This window comes from Falco rusticolus, chromosome 16 (genome assembly GCF_015220075.1).
Source record: "Falco rusticolus isolate bFalRus1 chromosome 16, bFalRus1.pri, whole genome shotgun sequence".
Lineage (NCBI taxonomy): Eukaryota > Metazoa > Chordata > Aves > Falconiformes > Falconidae > Falco > Falco rusticolus.
The window spans coordinates 2,318,568-2,344,875 of record NC_051202.1 but is presented as its reverse complement, the minus strand read 5'-3'; the positions used below and the strand labels follow the sequence as shown (position 1 = coordinate 2,344,875).

At 46.2% G+C, this 26,308-nt stretch overlaps 1 protein-coding gene across 14 annotated transcripts in view; it reads right to left on the bottom strand.

The window, feature by feature from the left end:
- The window catches only part of GRAMD1B (GRAM domain containing 1B), a 102,201-nt gene that overhangs the window by 41,723 nt on the left and 34,170 nt on the right, over positions 1–26,308 (bottom strand). The window contains exon 1 of one of the 14 annotated variants that reach the window (XM_037409735.1): positions 20,963–21,113. The exons of 9 other annotated variants lie outside the window; for them this stretch is intronic. In XM_037409735.1, coding sequence (XP_037265632.1) covers positions 20,963–20,985 — 23 coding nt within the window. In that variant the 5' untranslated portion in view covers positions 20,986–21,113. Of the gene's footprint in view, positions 1–2,261; positions 2,558–9,813; positions 9,916–10,273; positions 10,401–20,962; positions 21,114–26,308 lie in introns of those variants that run through there. 4 more of the 14 variants (XM_037409736.1, XM_037409740.1, XM_037409738.1 and 1 more) reach the window with 4 other exon arrangements.

Below are 26,308 nucleotides of genomic sequence, written 5' to 3'. Positions count from 1 at the left end.
GCCAACGGCTCTCATCATTAACAGCAAGAACTGCAGTATCCGATGCCATCTTCAAAATCTCAGAGCCTGGAACGTGGCGTAGAACAGAGCTTGCAAGTCTTGTTCAGAAAATAAATATAATAATGAAGGACGTTCTTAAGCCATCTCCGATGCAAAGAAAAGTCTGAAAACTTGCCAGGTCAAAGAATAAAATATAAAATTAAAATAAATCCAAGCACATTTATTTTAAACCTCATTATTTCCAAGCTAACATCAAAATCTTTCAATGGTTTGGAGACGCTGCGTTGCTGTCATGCATCAACCCACGAGCATTGTTTCAAGGGAGAGTGAGATAAATGCAATATAGCACTAAAGAGCTGGTGATAAAGATCCATGTCGATTTTTAGATGGGGGCTTAGGCGTGATACAACTCCCAGGTTACCTCAAGAAGAGCACAAGCACTCTCCCTTTCTGCCCATCTCCTGCTATAACTTTACCAAGGCTAAGAGCATCCCAGGACTTCATCCCCAGCACAGGTAGTGTCCCCCTGAACACATTCTAATCTTGTGGCAGAGGTTTTATAAACCACAGATTAAACGTCTAACAAAGCCTCACACCACATCTCATCAGCGACAAAGCGGGGGTGGACAGGGATATTGTATACCTCAGGAGCAGAAGACAAAGCTACAGCTTTACACCTTCCCACTCACTCCTGCTGCTCATCAGCATCAGCTTTCATAAATTAATGGAAGATGCTGTGATCTTCAAAGCTGTGATCAAACCAGTTTCTTTTGCTCATCCCTTAACGTTTCATCCCTTTACCATGCTGAAAACAACAATGCAACAATTTCACATCCCCTCACCCCAATACCCTCCGTGCAATCTCTCCCCTTTGCTCTAACCATGCAGCAGCACTATCCAGCTGAAAGTTAAAAATAGAGAAGGTCAAGGGCCGCAGCCAATACTGGGAAGAGCCAGACACCCTCAGTGCAAGAGTCACACACTGTCCTTTGTCCTGAGGACCTGGTTTAGGCTTGTCCCCCTCCACATGACATATTCTCTCTTGCTTTATCCAGCCTTCTGGTTTTCAGCAGCACAGGCAGCTGGGGGCTTCCCTTGACATTCAAAGTTATTACACTGATGTAAAATACATCTCTGAGATTGGGCTTGAAGTTTCCTTCTGTCCTACTGAGCCAAAAGCTCCATCCTACATCTACCAGCTTCAAAAATTCTCAGATGCATGTGCCTTAATGAAGCAAAGAAACAGGAATGTACCCTCTTTACCGAATCAGCGATTTCCACAACAGACAGGGCAATGCTAGTCACCAGTAATCTTAAGCAGCAGCAATTTTGGGGGGAACGGGGATTCATCAGATTCTCAGTGCCTATAAACATGCACAGTGCAATGAGTCCTCATTTCCTACCGCTCTCCCCTGCTAAAAAAGAAAACGGGGGGGGGGGGGGGGGGGGAAGCCACCTGTATGGACTCAGGAGGACAGACTGGAAAAGCAGCACAAAACAAATTTTTCCTCTTCCCATCACTGCAAACAGACAAACCCAGAGAGGAATGCAAAGCAGAAGCAAGACGTCAGTGTGCATGCTCCGAGCCCTTTTAAAAGCAAGGGAGCACATGGGCAAACAAATACAGCAGATCCGCAGCAGCTGCCCTGCCGTGACGCACTGCCAGCCCCCCCCCGACCCCAGCCCCCTCCCGCCTCTCCCCGCACCCCCAGATGTTATGAGGGTAATAACTGCCCCTCCGGGGGGTGGGGGATGGGGGATACAGCAGGCGTAAAGGGAAAAGGGGGAGGGGGGAGGGGAACGAAAGCTGGGAGGGGGGAGCCATCAGATTTGCTCATCGGTGGTTTCAAACAATCGAAAAGGCTGCTGTAGCAATTCCGCTGCAGGAGAGGCAGGGCGCGGGCATGGGGAAGAACAAGGGGAAAAGGAATCAGCCTGTGGAAGGGGAAAGCCACGAAGCATCTCCGCAACATGATGTCACGCTGTCTGCTTTCGAGTCCCCCAAACAGAAAGGAGCAGCAGCAGCAACCAACATGGACTCCAGGTTTAATCTGCCTTGAAAGCGCGTGTCTCCGACGGCAGATTTGCTCGGCAAACCTGTGCTGAGCCCCGCACACGCAGCCCCGCGGCTCCTCTGGCACAGACGTGCACGCACACACACGCACACGTGTGCACGCACAGCCGGAGCCCGCAGGCAGCACAGAGACCGCGGAGGGGAGAGGAAGGGAGGCAGCAGCGGGAGGAGCAGCAGTCACACTAACCTGGTAGCCATTAGGGACCGGCGCGCCGCGGAGCAGCCAGGAATTCATTCATTCATTCGTGCACTCGCGCGTGGCGGGGCAGCGCAGGGGGGGCCGGCGGGGGGGGGCGGGGGGCGCTCACCTCCCGCACCATCCCAGAGCCCTGCCCGAGGGAAAGGGGGGGGCGGGGGTGCCCGGGGCCGCTCAGGGGCACGCGGAGCCCCCTCTCCCAGCGGCCTGGCACGCCGCTCGGGCTCCTGCCATGGCTCAGCCGCTCTCCTCCCCCAGCCCCACGCCGTGTGCGCGGCCGCCCCCCACCCCACCCCCACCCTTTCACACACGCGGCTGCACGCGCACACACACGCGCACGCGCACGCACGCAGCCCGTGGGCTGCCCCTTTACATAATGCAACCCCCTCCGCGGCTTCACCAGCCCCCAGACACGCGGGGCGGGGGGGCTCCTGCCATCCCCCCCAAGGCCCCCCGGGTATACCTGTCACTCCTACATGCTGCCCGTAAAGTTGGGCAAAGCCTACCGGTTAAGGTCCGACAGGCTGGGAGGAAGAAAAAAAAAAAATAACCATACTCATCCTCCCTGTGTGCACGCTGGACCATTCCTACGTGGGGGAGAAAGTTTCAAAACCTGTAAACATGTCAATACAAGAACAGCCTGGAAAAACAAAACCTAACTAACTGGTAAGGTGGATTATCTAAACTGAATGAAACACTGTGAGGACACACTCATTCAGAATTAAGGTGACCTCAACTCAGCTGAGCTTACTTCATCTAGGAAGCTAATTTGGTTTCATTTTTCATGCCCATCCATGCGTGAACAGGCCTGGGATTTTTAAAGAAACGTCACCAAGCCAAGTTTACAAGCCTCCAGTAGCATTAGTACCCAGTGCTTCTTTGGGGGATGTACAGACCACCATAACCCCACACGCCTGCTCATAGACAGCTTTATGCTAGAATAACAAGGGTTTCAGTCCCTCTCAAGCGCTCTCACAGTACAATATATATTACACAGGCTGAAGGATGAAAAAGAAGAGAGCAAAACAATCAGCTAGCCTGCATTTTTCCTTCCAGTATATGAAATTGGGCCTTATCTGTCCAAGGAAATAGTGTAGAACTTGATGTGAACACCCTTGATCTGAAGCCCAAGCGTCCACATGTGGAAGTACTCTGGGTTATCTTAGGGCTTTAAATGTGAAATAAATTTCTAGCGGAAACAAGCCTTAAAGAGTACCCAGAGAAGCTCCTGTACCAGTGTGGCTACAGTAGTTTAAAAATTTACACTGTGTATCACTTCTGTGCCTCAGCAGTCTCCAGTCTACATTCACATCGCCCACCTCAGGTGTTTATTTTCAGAGTCCCCTGCGGTATCAACTGAGCCAGGCAGGCAGCTCCAGAGCATGATTCAGAGCGAACCTGAGTGAGGAGGCTGACTACAGCCACCTTCAGACGCTGCGAATGACCCCCTCGGGGACTTACTGCTCCCCACTGATAACAGAAGGTGCTGTGCCTGAAGTGATGGAAATGCTCGTCACTCCACGTTTTGCTTTCTTTTGTTGCGTTTTACCCATTCCATACACAGGGCTGACCATTTTCTCTTCTCCTAAGAATCAGTCACAGCTTTCAATGCTAATGTCCCAAAAGAGCATCTCTCCAAAAGGCTGATTATGCATCATTTCGCTATAATCACAATCAGTGGGAGCAGGAGGTGCTCTGCTCTTAAGAATCAGTGCTCCAGCAGGCTCACACCACCATGCATTTCAAATGCTGCACATGATTTTAAATTGAAAATGCTATCACCATACACGCTTTTATCTGGATAGTACAACTGCACCATCACCCTTTTCATATTACTCAAAGAATACAGAGATGTACACGGGTTTACTGTGTATATTACCACCATTCAATAAATGCATTGCCCCATTAAGAGATCCATCAGCTTGATGTCAATTTGTGATGTCTATCTTGTGACCAAGCTTCCTTTTTCACCTTCTCTGTTTAGATGCTTATGATTGGCAGCACCATAAAACACACCAGCTTTCATCCCAAACATGAACTTGGCACCTGAAATCTAATTTCACAGAAACAAACCTGGTTTTTAGTCCTCTCATTCCATTAGCGCACATTTGTTCAGGTTTTGCTCTCAAGGTTTCCTCTGCAATCATGGGAGAAACTTCTATCAAAACGAGAACGTTTCTTACGTCGTTACACTTTTACAAGTACTGGAGATTTACAAAGGGTACCAAGCAAAATTAATCCAAAGCACAATCACAAGAGCTGACAATAATATTTGTCGCTTCACTCAGTAACATCTGACTATAGGTTTTAGATCTGCAAGTCCCCGTAAGGATGGAGTATTCTAGCTAAGTGGAAACGCACAGTCTCTAACAGGAAAAGTTGTAAAGGCAAGTAACAACTGGCAGTGAGGAGTTCGGGCCAAATCCCACACGATCTTGTCCTCCCACATATTGACCTTCTACCAACACAGAATTCTCTTAATTTTGCAATGCCTTCTCCTCAAAAGTTTATTTTTCAATCCATTGGACCACATTTCAGTGTTTATGGGTAAATCTAGTGTGTTTTGCAACTGGAGAAATCTGCATGCAGTAGTCCTGTGTGCCTCACCAAAAACGGAGCAGCACAAACCTAGGCATGACCAAGAACACAGCAAAATCTCATTATCCAGTCCGAGCAGCAGAGCCACTGTAACTTGCACCTTGACTTTGTATTTTCACGTGACCATTACAAGTTTCAAGTGCTTACAAAAGTTCATGAACTGGTGAATTTCCGAACATGTTTGAAGAAAATGGCATGTAACATACAAACTTTCCTACTCCCTGTGTCCAACGCAATGGTACCTCCGCATCTGAGGATGACAATTCCCACTGAAACGCTATGTCTAGGACTGTCTCTAGTTTCAACTCGTGAACAACGTAGCTAAATGTCTGGACAGGGTTCAGACAAGAGCGATGAACAATAAAGGCAGTGGCACTCAATCCACTCACCACAGACTGGAGGTCGAGGAATGGCAAGCTTTAAACTGGTGTTCCAGGTGAGCATTTGATAATACTGGGTAAAAGATGAAAGTGCAACAGTACCAAGTGCCGAAAGCTGAAGCCTGACAAATTCTGACTAGACAAGAGAGATGCATTTTCGGAACTAAACAAAACTAACCCCTGGAACTAATTCAAGGCTAGATCATCCATCTGCAGCAAACAATATTACACAAGGTACTGTTCTGTACCTCAAACCAGAATCAGTTCAGGCAAGTCTTATACCTTGCATTTGACAGGACTTAAAAGAGATATCTGAATGGTCCCATTTCGTTTTACAGTCTATGAAACTTTCAGTGTTTTTTTTTCTTATGGCTTTCAAAGATGTATGAAAATAGCTGGAAGTGTGATTCTCAGCCTCTACGAATTTTAGGATGCTTTGTCTAAATGACTGTCAAGGTTTGAAGGAGATAGTATTTTTCAGTGTTCACATGAGAGGCACACTTACCCAAAGGCTCTGGCAAAATTCAGTATAATGGCTACTTCAGATTCAGAACCATGGAGAACATGCAAAGGCTCAAAGCAGGTCATGAAGTGGTAGGATAGACTCAACACGTGACTTTAAAACCTACCCACTCTTCAGACTGTCAGGAGAGAAGATGAATCAAACGGAAGTTCTGCTTCCAAGAGCGCTGTAAGAGCAGTAGTAAAAATGCAAGACTTACTTCGAGAAAAGCTTCTTAGGCTTATCTGGGATGGCGTGCAAGAGGCAAAGTTATGGGTAATTTGAAAAATTACGTAACGCCTCAATAGCTTTACAAACTTCAGCAGACCGGCAAAATTCAACCCAGAACTCTCAGAAGAGCAAATACTCTCATTACATTTCTGGGTCTGTGCAGCGCCCTTCATGTCACTACAAACAGCTTGTTTCATGATGATAGTACTGGGATAATACTGCACTGAGAAGACGATCTTTAGGCGCCCTTAAGGAAGCTCTTCTGAACATAAAGCTACCAGTTCCTGGTTTTGTTCAAGAGCTGCAGAACCCATTTTATGTCGACTGGGTTTACTTGCACGTATGTCTCTCAGCCCTCCCTGGTACTGATGTTAAAAGAATCAGGACAAGCACTAGGGCATTATCTCATGTATGAAGGACAGCTTTAGGAGGGCTCAACTGCTGAGCTATTCACGGCACGACATGGTCACACCCCGAATGCCACAGGGACTACCAAGCCCTACAGAAAGGTGAACAGTCATTCACCACAAGCACCCGCCCAGGGATGCTCTAATTCAGAGCATGCCTATCTGTGGCAGGCCCTTCGCGTTCGCGCAGACAGTGCCAGGCGTACCTTTGCTGCCTGCTGGACTGAGCTGTGCCACAGACCCAGCCGTAACACAAGCATACTCATACATATTGCATCTCTCAGGTGAGAGGAAATAATGCACTGTTCAAGAAATTAAAGACCGGGACTGATGACAGATACACACGGGACAGTCCAGTGCCTCAACGCCCAGGTCTACGGAGCAACAAGTGGGTTTGAGATAAACTCTGTATGCAGGTAGAGCAACCTTACCCCCCCGTAAGCCACACCGGTGATACAGCAGCAAGCAGCAGTCTTTAGAAGTGTCTGCAAATGGCTGGGAACAATGAGCACCTGGATTTGAAACCACATAAAGTTTCTCATTTCCCCTTCCCTGAAAAATTCTTTGTCCACTTTTAATAGGATCTTTTTTGAAAACGGAAAGCCGTTGAGACAGTTATTCCCCAACATCTCTACTTTCCAGCTGAGTTCAGAACAGAACCAGGGGACACTAAGACTTACATAGGACTTCTGGCCATGTCTTCAGAAAGACTATCAGGAATGTCAAGAAAGCATGTCCTCAGGGAAAAGTCAGTGTAGTGCTACAACCTCAAGATCTGCAAGTAGGATTAGCATTAGTGGGTAACTGACGCATCTGGGTGGTAATTAGTATTTTCCACGCGTTCATTTTTTTTTTCGCTCGTACCATTGCTGGAGCACAGAAGGTGCTTTTCTCCTAAACACTCTCTTTGGCCATGAACGTACGGACTCAGCTTTTGAACGCGCAGCATAGTACAGGGCGAGTTCTCTGGCTGGGACATGTGGTCCTGTTTGCTAGCCCGTGCTCAGACCATGGAACACCCTTCCAGCCCCTGGCGTACAAAATGGGTGCTACTCTTTAAACCCCACCACATTCTCACCCTATTAAGCAATAAGAAGCACTGCCAAAACTCTTCCTCCTCCCTCACAGAAAATGGGCTCCTAGACAGGTACCAGATGAAGCAAAAATCTTTTTAGAGTCCTCTGAACTGACAATGGCATTTTCATGGAGCACGGAGCAAGATACAGTAGCTGCTACATTCCTACAGTAGTGGGGGATGGAGGATGGAGGAGGCAGGCAATCATGTGCTCAAAGGCATGGGGAGGAAGAGGGGGAGGCGGGGAACAAGGAGAGAGAGAACAAAGTGTCAACATCTTAACTGGGACACACAAAGAGCCAGTTCTTAATAAGAACTTAATCCAGGATTAACAAGAGGTCAGCTACCTCTGCAAGGAGACTGCACTAAAAGGAGCTAATTAGCTCTCCTTAATTGCACAAATGAAACCACACAGAATTAAAGACATTCACAAGTAGCAGATCCCACCTCGCCTAGGAAACTGAGCCCTACCTGTTGTCCTCAAGGCCACGCTGAAACAATCAGCACGTGGAAAAACAAAAGCAGAAAAGGTGAAGTGACGTGAGGAAAGAGGCTGCGGGGAGTTAGGCTCAGCATCGCCAAGTGAAGTGTCCGAGGGACAGCTGGAGCCTTCACACAGGACAAGCGTGTTTTGCATGGCCAGTACCTTTCTAGACAGTTTCTTCAGCAACTGCTGTCATCACATGTGGAACTGCCCAAAATTCTGAAAGCTATCACTTTCATAAACGGTTTTATCCATGAGGATATGGAATGCAGTTTTAGCCCTCTTTAATTCAGCCTGACTGCTGACAGTGAGGAGAAGGACAGCACAAGGGGAACCCGTCGGTTTTGCTCTGTAGGCCCCACTCTGCCCTGTAGGCTGAGACCAACAGAATCACATCCCAACATGGTGTGCAGGCACTGCATCCTGGTCCGGATAAGCAGAGAGCTCAAAGCAAAAGCATCATGGATCATGGACAGGTAATAGCTCCTGGCCTGGAAACAACCAGCTTGGGATGATGCAGTGAAAAAGGCTGGCTGAGCTGACCTCCCACAAGCTCTCTGTCTTGAATTCCTAATCATATATTACGAAGACACTTACATATCCTTAAGTCCCCTGCTGACTTCCACTTAAAACTAAATCCATCTCCTTTTTTTTCTCTGAAACCATTAGATGCTCTGTTCTACTGCACTGATAAGCTGGTGCGTATTTTACGCCAGAAGCACTTGCGCTGCACTGACAGATAACGTATACAGCAGTCAGCGTACTTGAAAATGAAGATTAACAAGCACATCAGTAACACTAACAGCTGTCTCTGAGATCAAGCACTAATAAAAGTAACGCCCATTTTTATTTGTTTTATAGCACTGTGCTGAGGGCTGGGCAGCTTGCGGCCAGCCGGGGCCCTCACCCTGAGGAGCGTACAGTGCAAGACCTCAGCTGTGCAGGGAAAGGCATGATGAGGCTGCACTAATTTCAAACCCTACACAATCCACGGAGCCACCTTCAAGCATTAGGGTCTGAATGCAGCCCAGCTGCGAGATCTCAGTGCCCAGTTTAAGAGAGGATGAAGAGAAAAGCAAAACAACAGGTTGACCAGGGGAAAACTACCACACTCACAAAGACAAATAACAACAGAAACGGGTGATCACCCATTAATTACAGGTCCCTGTGGAATCCTTACAGTACTGCCTCCATTATCTATGCATATTCCTTTTCTTATCCCTTCAGGACAAGGGTAAAATATCGTGCCATTGTGCTTCCAGTTACATTGAGAAGATAGCCACCAGGGGACAAGCAGCAGCAAAATTTCACCTCAAACCCAACACAAACAAATTATGTTCTTTGGATACCACTCTGAAGATGAGAAAGCCACATTCCCCCCCCCCCCCTCTGCTCCCAGTAATTGAGCAGCAACCCTCATATACGCTGCTCCTATGCAAGCTCAGCACAAAGACAGAATTCCCTGACATCTGGATAAAGCTTCAATGGCCGCCATTGGAGAGAGCAAAATGCACATCGGCTGCTCCGTGCCAGGGGCTGCAGCCACTCTCCTGGTACAGACATGCCCCGCTCCTTCAATCCCCTCCACCGCCGCCACCACCACCCCTCCGTTCCCTACTCCACACTGTACTGAGCTGGAACAGCTCAGACCTGTGAGTAGATTTTTGAAGAGAAGGATGAGGAAAAGGACCCTAAAAGGGTCCGATCTCTTTCTTTAGCACTGGCTGGTGCAGCGTAGGCTTCTGTGTCCTATAATCCAGTTACAGTAATGCCTGCTTCTCCACTCCTCTGGACTGTTCCGATCTTTTTATCCCAACCAAAATCAGCCTCCTAAAGCCTTCCCCAAAGCACTACCCCAATCTCTACCTTCAGCCTCCTCCTGAGCCACCTCCGATTTCCAAGCCCGATACCCGTTCACACACACTGGATTCATCCCCACTCTCACCGACTGACTTTCTTCACCTTGCTTGACCTTTCTTCCAGGATGGTCTCAGATTCCTGTAATCTGCTGGGCTCACCCAGAGACTCACTAACACTCAAGAGCTACTACTCAGTCCAGCCCCTGCTCCCACGAAGACAGAACATTGCTCCATAAGAATCTTGCTCAGCTTCTCCCCCCACACCCCCGTACCTTCCACCACCTTTCTCAGCCAAACCCTGCGTGTCCGGGTCGCAGCCCCGCACTGCGCCAGGGCATCCTTTTTCCTGCGGAACTGCCTGACCTCACAATGCACGCAGGAACACAAAAGAACCTGCACCCACAGGAAGGAGTCCTCCTGCCTGCCTGGGAGATGGAAAATGAAGAGCTAAATGATCGCATCGCCACCTGTTACCACATCGCATTTCCTGGGGCGCAGCTGCGTGTCCTCCCTGCTCCTCTGCTCTCCGATTCCGAAACCACCATTTAAACTGCAGACAGAAGCAATTCTGCGGGGGGAGAGATCATTAAACCATTCAAGAATCTTACTGCTCCGATGCATTTTATGCTTTCAAAAGTAGTTGACAAAAAGATTCCCTGCTCTGATAACAGCTTGGCATGGCAGAAACAAAGCCGCCTTTGCAACTTGCTACCCAGCTCTGGCATCTGAACTGGCTGCTGCCCACTGGAAAGAAAAGCACCCCCTGTCTCTTTAAGAATGCCCTGGAGCCCACATCACTGGAGCTCAGTTAACCCTGCCTGCTCCTCACTCCATCCACTGACGACAGCTGTAAAATTTCAGGACGACTTCTCCTCTCCTGCTCTTACCCACCTGTCTACTGCCCTGGTACAGCCTCTCCATGTTGTTGCACATCCCTGGCATCCCGAACATTTTTGCAGGGGCACTTTAGAAGAGTTTTATTAAATATCCCTCTATTCCCCACTGTAAAAAACCACCAGGGAGTACTTCCGTGATGACAAAGGAGCAGAACAGTCAGCATGGACCTAAGCATCCCAGTTACCCCAGGATTCAACTTCCTTACTCCCACAAAGCACTCTGACAACTCAGTCATTTCTGCAAACATACTGACTCCTCATCTCGCTGAGCTAGAGGGACTCTGCACCCTTCTCTAAACCTTATCAGACACAACACAAACCGTCTAACCTCCCTCATACAACAGCAGGCAGCACAGCCAGCAACAGGAGAAATATTTGACAACACACGGGTTATTTCCAAATATAAACCCTTTGAAAGGCCATCTTCTACAGAGAGGTTATAAAATGGAGAAGGTAGCAATGTGACTCATACTGAAAGTGTATATAAAAACACATACAAAAACCTGTCTCACAAGAAAAATAAACAGAGACTGTGACGGATTCTCTTCTGGGTAAAGCATGAAGAACATTAGCTTGACTTTGTACCTACTCCAAACAGGTATAATGCAGAAAACACAAAGTCATGCCCAGCAATTCAAAGAATTGAGAAAGCAAGAAAGCAGCAGAGCTCAGTAGTGTGCTTGCAGGGTACGAGCACAAAGCAAATTAGACATGTTCTTGCAAAATGATACAGGAGCAGGAAAGACTAACGTGATTCAGAGCTGCACAGTCTGATCAATCATACCTCATGGAAGGTGATGAAATATTTGCTCTGGATGATCAGTTCATCTCTATCAGGAACTTTATTATAAGGGTGCCATATAACCACAGATATATTTTTATAGAGCAGTAAGTTCAAAAGAAAGCAACAAAAACATCACACTATTCACGAACCTTATTTATGGGGGGAGGAAAGACCAAAACAAAAAACCTCAAAGGGCAAACAAAGTAGTCAACAAATATTCAAAGAATGTAAATATCAAAGAGAAACAGAAGTCGTATTAAAAGGTTATATAACAACGAGCAATGTGATAATATTGAGGGAAACAATTAGGCTGAAGTCAAATACTTGCAGTCAAGAGCACAAGAGAAATGGTATAAAGCCATTCACTTGTCATGTTTATAAACAACATTAGGTAACCATTAGTAAAAACAAAACAGGGAACTGTCCCACATTGGCAGGTGCATGGATCAATGCCAGAATTCCACCATTATTTTTTCTGTCTCCAGTTCTGCTTTCTGTAACTTTCAGCCCCAATATATACTTTATATATTAATATATAAAGCCCCAAAATATATACCCCAATTTTCAGCAGCCCAGTCCAACAATTTTTGGGTTTTTTTTTTTGCTGCTGTTTGCTAGCAATGCAAGACTCTCTAAAGGTTTGCATTTGGTTGGTGTTACAGCTCTTTGAGCATTACAATTTAGGTAATTGGTTTGACTTACTGTATTTTTGTTCCCAAAAACTCCAAGAAAAACATATCCACATGATTTTGAGTTTCACATGGGAAATCTTGCAAAGCGACATCTAAATCATCTGAAGTTCTTGATTTGGGCTGTGATCCTTGAAAGAACAAATGTCCTTATAGCAATTCTGGTATTTCCAAATATGAGCAAGACATAGCTTGCTGTGGGGCAATTGCATGGATTCAGCTTGTGACTTTGGAGGCGTACAGGGGATATGGCTGGCCGGTTTGCATTTCTGATGCTAGCTCTTACATCAATGCAGGCTGTTCCCTTTAAAGAACTGTTTTAAGCTGTAACAAGTTTTTGCTCAACTAAGCCAAGATTCCAGTAGGGGAGTTTTCTAGTATACCTCTATTAATAAACACGTTAAAAGTAAAAATGGCTGTAATCTCCGTGTGCCTCATCTACAAACCAAGACCAACACCACTTCCACCACCAATACTATGTAGGATGTAAGCCCTTCAGGGTACAACCTATTACTGGACACACCTGAAAATCTCCCAGCACAGCAAGGCCCTTCTTCTAGGGCCTCTCTCACTGTAAAACAGCACTGTCTTAGAAACGGATCCATTTCAAAAATCAGTTGTGCTATCACCTGTCTTTGAAACAGAAACTCAGAAGAATCAATGGGGAACCTATTCTTCCCGTTAGAAAGGTTGGAAAAATAACATAACAGGCATTCAAAGCAATGATGTACTTTTGCTGCCTTGAACCAGCCACTGAATACTGCTCAGATTCTCTAAGCTCCAACCCCTAGACACATCCCTTCTTTCATAGCCTACAGCTAAGCAACAGTTTGCCTCCCAAACCTCATTCCTAAAATGTCCATCAGATTGAAGGCCACCACATAAGTACACCATTTTTTAATAATTGACAGCTCTGAAAAAAATAAATTCCAGTTTTGAGGGCTGCACAGCCACAACCCAATCTCCTCATGAGCAGAGGGCACTTTTTTCAGACCTCTGTAGCTGCTTTATTTCTATTCCTACAGCATCAGAAATACCCTGAAATTACAGCTCTTAATTTTCCACCAGCTTTCTAAAATGCCTCCGTTTCCAGTGCAAACCTTTTGGTTCACAGCACTTCACATGTCATCACCATACACGTAAGGTATGAGACCTTCCAACCGACTTCTCTGGAATCCTCAGACCTTGCCATCTCTTCCTCCTATCATTTAACACAGCCTCGTTTGCTTAGCATTTTATTAAAGGAACTATTCTAGTTAGAGAGCTGTTCTCACACTAAAGAGAAACAAGTCGTCCTTCCTCCCCCACCTTACAGCTAATCTGGTCCCTTATATTATGTGCATATATGGACAGTTTTTTCTGTTAGCAAATCTTTGCTTCTCCTGAATATACACCTCCCTTCTTTCCCCCCGCCCCCCCCCCCCCCCAAGTCTTCCTCATGCAACTCCTTTTCTCCTCCATTTTCCTTCTTCCAGTTCCAAGGCCTGAAATTAGGTGCGGTCAAGCCACATTCTTCCAAACCTGGTATTCCAAGTGGTTTGAAAATGATTCAAAATATATACCCTAAATATATACCTACCCCTCCCACCAAAAAAAAAAAAAAAGCCACCAACAAAAACCCCAAATTCCTCCTCCTCTGCTGCTCTGCCATACACATAGGGTGGTTGTGATGTTGTCAAATGAGAACGGCAGCATTTTACATCTTCTGTTAGCTGAAAGAACGCAGAGATCTACCCCCAGGTCACCTGGCTGTAACCACAGAGAGCATTCTGTCCACGAAAAACAGTTACAGAGAATAAACCACCAGAAAATATAAAAAGTATAATCAGCAGCACAAACCTAAAGCTGGCCAGACGTAAAAGTTTAGTAAAGGAGAAGCTCAGAGAACATTCCACCATCTTGTATTCAACATGTGGCTCTGCAAGAGCATATGAGAGTTAGCGAAGGAAAAGAAAAGCTACTGATTTGTGTGCAGCATTTGTTTTGGTCTCTCCATTTCCTGAACTTCAATATTTTATACTTCAATGCTATTATTGCTATTATATCTCAATTTATATAATTTACTTTCACCGGATTCAAAGTACTGAAATTAGCAGTTACCATTCATAGTAAGTATCAATTATAATAATAATAAGGGGAGTCTGCCATTAAGATGCACTTTCTACCCAGGACTGAAATCAGAGGCATGCAAGAGAAGATACAAGCATAAACACAGCAGCTGCCTAATCAACCGAAGGAACGCCACTAACTAGTTTAGAATAAAGAGCAAAGAAAAGTCCTGTTCCTAAGAGGAATTTCAGTTGGCAAATGTGATTAAGCAGAAGAGATGTTGACCAGGACACAAGCGATTCTTGCATAATGTGCCACAAGACCTCTGATGGCAACATTTGGCCTTAACCGTGCCCACTTGCTGAGCAGAATCGTCTTGATCAAGAAGAAACTTTTAAGTATACGAGTGTTTCCATTTAGTTCAATGGAACTATTAACACACAGAGGGTGAATCACATGCTTACAAACTGCGGAACAGTGTTCAGCGCGCCCTTTTCTAGCACTTGTCATGTGTAAGTATCAAACTGCTTCAGTCAGAGCGCACACAAGGGGAGGAGGAAGAGACAAATGGTATGCCTCATTTTGCAGACTGGGAAACTGGGCAGAGGCAAGATAATGATACAACTGGTCAATGACAGATCCAGGCACAAAACTGGCCCCTCGCGACTTCCAACTGCGACAGCCAGGACCTTGCTTCTCGTCTGAAGGGACCACGCAGTTAAACGGCACACAACAGTCTCAGCTCCACGTGTTAGCTTTGAAAGAGAGAAATAGTACCTGCTAAATTTTATCCACAGCCTCCTGAGAAATTTTCCTCTTTCCATGCTTTTTCCTTCTGCATATGAGAGGGAAAGAATCTCCAGAGAACCTCACTGCAGCCTCATTCTTCTCAACTGAAGGCCCTGAGCAAATAATGGCTGCAGAATTCCAGAACCGTTCCAAGCAGTTTGCCCTTCACTTGACATTTATGAGGCTGCTGAAGGACTAGAGAGAGAGCAAGGTGATTTTACCATCCGATAAGCAGAAAAGGCAATTTTAAAGCAAAACAAATTATTAGGATTCAATTAGCCAAAATAATCTGCAGCCCAAGGAGAGATCTGAAGGAGAGATTCTGCGTGTTGGCAGCAAACGCTGCACAGCACAGCATCTTCATGGTGTAAGTCAAAGAACTCTTCTGTCTAGTTGCCCTCAGAGAGGTTTTAATAAGCACATACATACCAGAGAATGAAATGGTATTTGTTTATCCAATTTTAAATCAAAAGTTGATGTCAAAAGCATACCACGTAACAAACAAAAAACACGAAAGGGGTACTTCTGCCAGTCTATCATCATACAGAGCTACACCAAGTCAAATCTCAGACCAAGGGCTTCATAATGACTCGGTTTTTCTCCAAATAGTCTCCTTCCACTGTATTTTTTTTTTAAAAAACTGAAATAGTCACTTCACTTGTACTTTATACCATACTGCCACTGAAGGTATTAATTCAGCACAGCCGCATGCAGTCCAGGACAAAAACTAGTAACGAGCTGCTCTTGGTTCTATTTCTGGCTGTGTGACTACAAGTACAGTCCAGCCAAGTGAATTGCCTCAAAACTTTTCCCTGACATTAGTGGACTTGGATTAGGCCCCTAACTGCTTACTATCACTTCTCACTACTGAAAAGCCCAGATAAATTAGCACAAAACCTGCTACTTACAACTTCACTGTACTACAGAACCATTAACAAAATAAATCTACCAATACTGCTCAACGTTGTTCTTCAGGTCACCTTACACAACATCATAATGTTTCTTCCTGTTGAGAGAGAAAGGATAGAAACTGTATTTCACGGACAGAAGTTCAGTCAAAATGTTCAGAATATTCTGGGTGCAGGGAGAGATGAGCAACCTATTAATATGGTTTCCTCTTCCTACCGCATCGGCAGCAAACGGGAACGTTCTGATTCCTAAAATCCATTTGCAGAATTTATAAGAAGCGAAAGCCTCTTCCTTCCAAAATGCTAGAACCGTATTTATATGTATGTGGGTCATCTCTGATGGTTTTTAGCGGAGGATTATCAGCACTTATTTTTTCCTTTTGAATAAAAAGCACAAAGAAGAAAGATGTAGACGCAGAAGAATCGATGAAGGCAGAGGTGAAAAAAACCCACTGAAACATAACATTTTAACCTCTAACGTGAAGGTCAAACTACACAACACGCACAACAGCACAATTATGTAACTCCAAAGGAACTATTCAGCTGGCCTTCTCCAAAAAAGTGAGGAAAAATTGATTTGGAAATTCATCTTTCATTTACAACGCAATAGAACAAAGTTCATTTTCACTGCACAGGGTACCTATTTAAGTCTCTGCAGTATCAATATGAAATTGAAAGTGATTTAAACGCCTTCATCTTTTCTCTATGTAATAAGGAGGCAAGAAGCCCAAACACCCACGTTTGTCACCTTTTTGTATTACAGCAAGTACTAATTCTCTACAACTGAGGGCTGAATGCATTTCTCCTGTCTCTTTTTCACTAACCTGTTATTTTAGACTTCAAGTAAGTTGCAAGACTAGACCGTAAGGACGGAGCTGTGCAGGACTGGTGTGATAGCTTACGAACCCCCCTCCTCTTACATACTCCTGGCCCTGAGACACTGACAAACCAATTGGAAGAGCAGATGTCGTTAGCCTGGTCTAGATACAAAGAACTTCTGAAGTGGCAGCCTTGCAACATGCATAACTGAAACTGCCTAATGTTAATCTTCACTGCTCCCTGACATCAAACAACTTCTAATTTTAGCTCTGCTGTTCTGTAACCCTACCTAGTTCCCATCCCACCCCCACAACTATAGAATAGATCCTTCCTTCAGATAAGTAGGGTGTTGGAACATTGAGAGGTTTTTTTCTCACCCACAGGCACTCACAGAAAAATGAATTACAGATTTTATTTTTAGGTAGAGCCTTTGGCCCTTATTTTCTCTGTAGGTTCCATATAGCAGGTTCTGTAGCTCAGAACTATTCCAATCAACAAATCAGCACAAGCAATTCAGAAGGAACTGCATAAGAAGGAAAATCAGATGAGCAGAGTTTTGTTCGGTACCCCATTTACAGGACATCAAGTTCAGCTACCAGTTTGCTTTTGTCCCTGAAAGACTCTTCAGTCATTTGATTCTGAATTTGCATAGAAGATCCAAATTATTTCCCATCTATGCTGGATTACAAGCGCTTCAAAACTCCTGAACAAGGGAAAGCGCTAACGGCAAGCAGCACTGCCTGAGGTTTGAGGGGAGGGCAAGCCTGCCTGCCCTGCTGTTGTAGTTTCTGGCTTTCTGAAATTTAAAGCTCGGGGCTTGGCTCGTGATAGTCCCTAAGGATCTATGAGATAACGGTGATGTAAGACTGGAAGCAAAAGTTCTCTCCCACAGTACCACGCCACAATGTAAAAACATATGCAATGGTATTAAAGTATGACACTGTGACATGAACGTGGCCTCTTAAACCAAGATACCAGGCCCTGCTGAGACAAACGTATGCGGTCGTACAACAACTACGTACCAGGGGACTGCAGTACCGTTTCTGATAGCAGGGTGCTGTAACAGCATGGTGCTGCACTAGTGCATCAGGACCTCGCGTCGTGATACAATACAGTCACGTTTTGATGTCATAAAGCTATAATGGTTACACAGCAGGATTCTGCTGTACTGCAGTGTACTGTGACCACCTAATGACTCCATGGTATGCAGCTATGCTGTGATATGATACCAGATGGTGATGAGATCATTTTGGGCAGAATTAGGTGGCGTACTGCAAAAACGCATGACATCGTATTAGAGATCAGCACATTGCCTTGCGCCAAAACAAGCCTGGGCTGAGACTCAGAGGTGGCCAGAGGTTCCCCGGTAAAACACACTACATTATTGTGTGCAGTCTAACAGCACGAAATGAATGGGTGGTCTAAAATCGGGCAAAAGGAAGTCGTCTTCCTAACGGTCAGAGTGGGCTGCTCCTGCTGACAGCATTCTGTCCCTGTGCTACTGCCCTTCCTGGTACAGAAAGAAATCATGTGTCTTTCTGAGAACAGCTCCATAAGGAAATCTGCATTAACCCCAGAAGTGCCATCTAGAACTGGAGTCACCACTTCTATAGCAAGGACCAAAAGGTCTGCTCGTATACCACGCGTTTGACACGGTTCTATCTTCAGCCAAATACTAACCCTGCAAAACCATTTCACTGCAAATATTGGAGGCTGTGTAACCCAACCAAGTCTGACAAAGAGCAAAGAACAGGGAACTCTCTATTCTGTACTTAGATCTACGCTCCTCTAGAACCACGCCAATCAGCCCAGTGGTGACAAATGCATATACTCAGGGAAGAGACAGGATTTGAAATAACATCCTTAACTCACCCTTCTGTGCCTAGATATTGCAGCACAATTAAATAAGTAAAACTGCCTATAAACATCCTAGAGAGGGAACAGAGTAACTACTGCAAAGCTCCAAAATGCTGCACGCTTTTATTAATTAAAGAAAGCAATCAGAACAATTGACTTGTTTCTCTTGGGGATTCGGGGAAAGATTCAGGAGTGGATGCTGAAGAGGTAGCCCAAGCAGGGCTTGGTCAGCACTCTTCAAGTGTTTCCAGGAGAGCCAGAGGAACCCGTCAGGACCTTTACCGCACTCCCCACCAGACCACAGGCAGCCAGGACAGCACAGTTCCCCTAGGACCCTGCCAGGAGCCCGAGGAGGAGAAAACTCAAGAGGGAGAGCGTCACCTACTGAAGCACCACTGGCATTTCATCCCGCACAGGAGTCTTCTTCCTGCGTCCCCGCATCCAGCTCCTGAACCCAGCAGCCTCACTTGCTTAGCTCTCAAGCCTGACAAAATTGCCATGCTGGCTTCGACCTTAATTGTGATAAATGGTGTGATAGAACCGGGTATGCAAAAGCTCTCCAGTGACACAATTAACAAAAACACCCAGTGTTGCCCATGGATGGGTACAGAAATGAATGCAGTGGGGTGCCATGTTATTGCAGATACACATGATCACGGCATTTATAACACATGCTTTGCTCTCCTGGTAGTACGCTAAGCTATTATGCAACTCATCAGCCCAACTGCATACCACATAGAGCAGCAAATCAGTACAAGAGTTGAGTGTTATATATCTATATATATATATAAAAAAGTAAAGAGAGAAAAAAATAGTGTGGAAGATTTTCAAATGCTAATGGCTACATCGTTTCTACAGTCTATGTTGCACAGCGCCATGTATGCATAGGAAAATTTCAGAGGCTCTCAGTGTAATTAAATAAAAGACAAAATTACAGAAATTAGAAAAAGAGATGACCTATTGAATCATCCCTGGCTCTAGTCAGTCCCCTGGGGCCCAGTACAAGATGCTTCCTAATGCTGTGCTGTAGTGCTTTCATTTTTTACACAGGGGAAAAAAAAAAGCGGCAATAAATAAAACAACAAACAAGGAATAACTTCACTGCTGTCTCACACTTTACAGGCAAGGATCTCAAAGTACGAAATTCATATTGATGCAAAACAGCACACTTGAGAGGAAGGCTGTTATTTCTATGATTATTTCCTTTTTCGTTACAGAAAAAAGGGATTAAGAATCAGGCCTTCACGTTGCTCTTGTCATCCACTTTGCAATTTCGATCCAAATTACAAAGCCACATTCCACTATTAACTATGGAACTGTTCCCATCTGATAAAGTTCTGATAAAATCAATTCCACCACAGTAATTCAAAGACTATTCCAGCTAAGTAGCTCTGACATACCGTAGATTTAGAATAGTTTTGATATACTTGAGATTTTACATAAATCTTTGTTGGCCAAGTTTATATTAGGTAACTGCATCCATGTATATTACATACATACATACTTACCTACCCATACAAAACACGAACTTAACCAACAAAAATATTTATGTGCAAACGTTTTAGATACACATGCAGCCTTGTTGATCGACTTTCACCCACACATTTTCTTTCACTACCCACTTGTCCAAACCTGGAGAGATTTCCCCCAAAACACCCAGCACCGATCAAAGAATTAATGAACGCTTTTAGTACCTTCCAGGAAGCTGTTAGTCCTCTCGACTCCCAACTCTTAACACATTATTACAGAAACATACCAACAAGGTGCGTCCCCAAAAGCAGCTATTTAAAGGACAAGCTGAGCAGGAGCCATTGCACGCACATCAGATTCAACACATTTTCTCCACCTCGCTTCAGAAAAAAAAACCGCACACGCTTATTTTCTCTGCCTGCAAATAGATACCAAGTCCAGACACTCACGTGTGCGGGTGTTATGCGTGTGCACACAGATGCAAATTCATGCACAACCATAGCGAAAGCTGGGAAGCGGAGGCGAAGGGGTGGCGGCAGCAGGGAGGAAGATGCAGCCAGACCAGAGGGAGGCTCACGGCATCACAGTCCTGATGCAGAGATGCCCGGACGAGAACGGCCCGCCGTCGCATCCACCCCCGATGCCCTCCCCAGCGGCTGCCCCCCGCCGCAGCCCGGCTCTGCCCCCGGCAGCCCGCACAGATGTCCCCCCGGCGCTGCTGCAGCGGCCCCGGCTTTGCGGCGCAGGCACCGGCCAACTTAGCGGAGCGCATCCCTTGGCCGCGCCGGCCCCGCCGCCTCCCCCCGCCGCCAGCGCCGCAGCGGGGCCGGCGAAGAGACACGGTTCGGGAAACGGGGTGGTCGCGTCGCCCCCCGCGCCCCAACGCTCCGCTTACCAGGCGAGCTTGAACCCTTTCATTAGTACAGTCACGATAATCCGGTGCCCGTGTCCTTGTCTGCCCACTGACAGCTCCAGAGGTCCCAGGACATATTGGAGGAGACCCGGCCGGCGAGCGTCCCCCGGGGAGCGCCGAGCCCCATGCACAGAGCCCCCCGCGCCGGGGCACGGCCGCCTCCCGCCCCGGGCGCCCCCCCAGCCCCCCGCCGAGAGGCACAGGGCTCCCCGCACTAGCAGCGCCAGGGGCTGAGCCGCCCCGCTCTCTGCTGAGCATGTGCAGCACGGGCAGGACAGCGCGGCGCGCAGCATGCCATGGCAGCCCTGCGCCCGCCGCGCCGCCCCGCGGGGCTCCCCCCGGGCCCGGCCCCGCTGCCCGCCCAGCTCCCCCCGGGCCCGGCTCCCCCCGGCCGCAGCCGAGGGAAGGCGCCTTCCGCGGCCCGGCCCGTCAGGGCACTCGGCGCCGGCCCCCCGCGCTCCCCCTGCGCTTCACGAACCCCCGCCCCGACCGCAGAGCCCCGGGCGGGCGGAGGGGCAGCGGCTGCCGGCAGCCAGGGGAGGGCTCGGGGCAGCGGGCACAGTCCTGCGCCGGAGGCAACGCGGGGGGCGAGTACCTTACGGCACCCGGTGCCAGCAGCGGCCCAGGCAGCAGGGGGGGCTCGTCCCTACTCGTTACTTCCCACCCCTCGGCCACGACCCCTTCCCCCGCACCACATCGTACAGCTTTTCAGTACCGCTGCACGCAGAGGACTGGGGCAGGGGCAAGGCCGGACCAGGAGGGGGAAAGAAGTGCCAGTTACTGCATCACCCCCACCCCCCCTTTCCTGCAATACACCGCACTTTTCCTGGGATTTATTCTGTTTACTTTGCAGTATCTAAAGACAGCTCCACAGCAGAGTGGTTAGGCAGCATGGCAGTATATTCGAAATAATCTACAGTTTGACTACTTCCCAGTAAAGGATCATCTAAACAACTCCAAGAAGTGAAGCTTCGGAGGGTCCAAGGGTGAACACAAACCCTACAGCAATCCAGCAGTTTCGGGGTGGTAGAACAAAGGCGGCAGTCAGTTATAAAAAGATGTTACTAATCTTGAAGGGGGGTGAGGGGTGTCATGGCTCTTTTGCCATTTGCTTGCACCCAAACACACACCTCCACCCCACTGACCGCAGCTGATGTCTTCAAGGGGAACGATACAAAAATGTTGACCTGTAAAATCATCACCTCAATTCCGTTCGCCTCTCAGTGGACAGGAGAGTGCTGGGGACGCTACTTCAGAGTCTCTGCTCTGGTTTACAAAGTTTTTGTGACATTTGTCCTCATCGCCTGAAGAAACATTGAGACTGTGATGCCCACATCCTCTTTGGGAAGTAACAGACACATGCTTCTCCACTTTCCTATTTTGCTTAATAAAGGCACCAGATCTTTTTGCTAATTCTCCCAAACCCTGAACAGATGGACAGAAGCAAAGATCCAGTTCTAAATTCAGCAGAAAATGACTTTTGTAGGGCTTTGGTAATTCCAGGACAAGTGAAAGGAAATAGGATCATGGCAGCAGGGCTGAAGTTTCAGAAACTGCGCAAGTAACCCTGAAACATCTTTCTGGGGAGTGAAGTCACAAAGGGAGAACTCTGGCTCAGTGACAACTCCCTCCAAATAGCTTCCCAAACACTTGTGACATGTGGCAGTCTTTGCTTCGTTATTAAATACCATCATGCTTGGAGCGGGTGCCGCAGAAGGAAGTGACTAGTGTGAGTCGGCATCCTGTGTAGAACTGTCTTCCACTCCGTTTGTGAAGGAAAGTGATGGACCGTACCCTGCAGGAGCCCCATGCTAGGCACATCATGGAACATGAATCATTTCCAACATAAACTTTGCAACACACCTTTTTGTTTCTTTCTAGACAAAAAGTATTAGCCATAAAGCTGGGCACACTCATTTTGACATGACAATCAGTATGGGAAACATTCGCACTCAAATCTGGCCCCACGTAATCCCAGATTCAGCCCTCATTAAGCCCAACCTGTACCAGATGCCTGGCTTGGACTCAGCTTTCCTCCATGAGATGCTTTTTATCTGTGGCCTGCAGGTTGTCAAAAAGGGAAGCAAATCACAATGCTGCAAAATGGGTCAGGAGACCTGCAAGCTTGGCAAATCTGGGACAGACTAATGCTGCAGAGTCACATGTTTAGAAATCAAAGCTCAGGCAAGAAAGGTATTAAGAGATAAGCAGTCATGTACTTTTTTTTTTTTTTTTAAGTAACATGAGGGTTAGGAAATTATCAATGGAGATAGGACACTTAGAAGAAGAAAGTGTCTGTTTGTCTGTTTAAGCATTTGGCTGCCAGGTGCAGCCACCTCTGCCACAGTTCAGCTGGATCTGCTCTCTGAAACCCTTGCAGCAGGAGCCTTGGTGAAGGGACTGTGGGTCACACACCATCTTCAGTGAACCCCAAGCAGGTGACCCACCGCCACTGCTATTTACAGTCTCAATTCGACACTGACTTGACTGGTCCATCTGTGTCAGCTAATACTGCACAGGCAAGCCCTTCCCTTTTTCTCCATCCTTTGCACATGACCACTCCGGGGGGGGAAATAAAAAAGGTATTTAAATTTTAATAACAAAAGAGCATATGTAGATATCAAGAGGAATAGGCTATGCACAGCCACCCTGTCCACCTCCACAGTGCTAAGAATACCTAGAAGTCACACACAACCTGAATTACGCTAATTTATCTACCTACTCCATCCCAAGCAGCCATCCCACAAAACAGAAAAATGGGAAAAAAGAAAAAAGCACACTCATAACTATGGCTAGAGACACAAGCCCATTTATGGCTCTGCTACAGACCTGTTTTGAAAATGGGTAAGCCCTATAATCCACGGTTTTTCACTCACCTGTGGAACTATCTGTCATAAGAAAACTTTCTGTACATGGTTGTAATAATCATCAACAATATGTTGTTTTGGATTGTATAAATGTCCAACATAGGTGACAAATGATCCTTGATTATCATGTTTTGCATGAAAAAGACCTTTCCCAAGCCACTGTTATTTTGGTAAAAATTCCTTTATTTTTCCATATGAATAGTAAAAAATAGCAAAAATAGTAATAAAAAGGTAAGCATCAGTTTCCCTTTTAGTTTGTTTTCATGGAACATGAAAACAAGCATAGTCATTGAAAACAGTAAAAGATTTCTGAGAGCAGGTGTCTTTTTGGCCAACATCAACAATCACAAAATCCTGAAAACACCACAATAATACTGTCTCCTTTATGTCTCACCTACCATGGCCTCCCCTCCCTTGCCTAACCAAAATCTCTGAATTAAACAGCAGCAATGAAACATACAGAGGTGCCCTTTGCTTCTGCTGAGAGAGGCAGTAATCTCCAGAGTACAAATGCTGAACTAGAGCACCAGGATCATCAACCAAGTTCAGGGTGCCTACAGCTTCTGTAACCCACCTCCCAGTCAACGCCAGCCCTTCCTCCCCCACCCACATACCTCTCGCCATACAGGATGCTGCAGGTGTGACTCTCGTGGCTCTGTTTATTGCCACCTCTGTGCCCATATCAAAACTGCATCTTTGGCCTCTCCCTAAACAACACACTTCTCCCTACACCTGCTCCTACTGCCTTCTCTCTTTCCCTTCTTTATTTTAAATCCCTCCTCCATCAGCTATTTCATAACTTTTGTTGACTGCCTTCACAATCTCTCAGCGTTGTGTTCTGTTCTCAGCTCCCTTCCATCTCACAGTCATCAGATCACCTTCTCCCCACCCTCAACCCAATATTTTTCTTATTATTTCTTCCTATACCAATCTCTTCTTTGTAGTAGCTTGTATCTGACCTATTTAGAGCCATAGGTATGTTTGCACCAAAAACCACCCTTCATACAAGGATGTTAGATCAGGTGTTCCTAATTTTCCCTTCTAGCCATATAATCTGTAAGTCAAAGAATTTGCCTATTGCGATGCCATTTTGATTGTTTGGGAAAGAGACCTCCTTTTTTAATTGCAAAAAAATTAGGTTCATTATTTGCTAAGTATAAACAATTAATAATAGTAAGACAAGTTTACATTGTGTCTGTTGCCCCACCTCATCCCGTCACTCCCCCCTGGCAAAATTCTCATAAACTTCAAAAGGATTAAACAAGATAATTTGGATCCTGGCCTGCTGCCAGTAACTTTTTGAATACTTCTAGTCCAGAGCAAGAATACCATGAATACAGCCTCCCTTGTAGCTTCTGGTTGCTTCCACTGCCAGCCAGGATGAGGAAGTCATACAGCACACGCACTAAAAACAGCAACAAAGTCAAAACCATGCAGAACTTTCTCAAACTGAAGAAAGACTTGGATATCGTGAGCGGCAGAAAAAAGGAGTTAGAAAAAGAGGCCGGATGTTTTCCTGACCTAAAATGACAAACTGCCAAGGCCACATGGATTTTAAAAAAAAAAGTTCGGGCTGCAATACACAAAACCAGAGTTACTTTTTCTTTTCTGACCTCCAACTTGGAGGAAAGAAATTCTAAATGGTACTGTCCAGATGACAACAGTGCTTTATACGCCCTCTGCACAGGCAAGAACATCTGTACCAAGTGACAGACTAATGCATTAGGTCTTGGTTTTCTCTTGCATTCTGGTCAGATGGCAAGAAACAGGTAGTTGATACGCAGCGTTTTGCCACCTCCCTTGTCAGGGTCTGGGTGAAGCTGGAAGCAGAGAGGCAACTACAGAAATTAAGTCATGTAACAGTGTTTAATATTTAGCACTATTCTATTCACATACCAGCTATTTTGCATCCTGCTGTCCTTTTCCCCTTACACATACTTCACCAAGCAATCCCAGCCTGAGCAACTGCTATTTAATAAAAGCCAAGGAAATAGTCTTTCTGCAGTACTGTAAATAGGCATCTTTTCTGGCTTCAGTCATCATTCCCATTACAGCTCATAAGTGAAACACATTTCCTTCAAGATGGAACAAGTAAATCGGGTGCTTCAATATCTACCCCTACCCTCACCCTGAAAGGTCTGAGGGCTTTCCACGTGCGTACTTGCAGTACAGAGAACAAGAACTTTTCAATGTCAGGGGAATGAAAATCAGCTCACTGATTTATGTTCCTCATTTCCACTAGATGATTACCTGGAAAGTGATTCATGCTTTCCCAGGAAGCAGTCTAGCTTCACATTGTCCCAATGTATTATTTCTTTTCTCCTTGGCACTGAGCAAGAAGCAGGGACAAAACAGGGTTCCTGCTTTCAGTGGAGAACCATGTAAGCAAAGTTGTGAGGTGACACGGCACCATGTCATGATCCCAAATCAAAGTGCCCCAGAGCATACAGGGGACAACCCG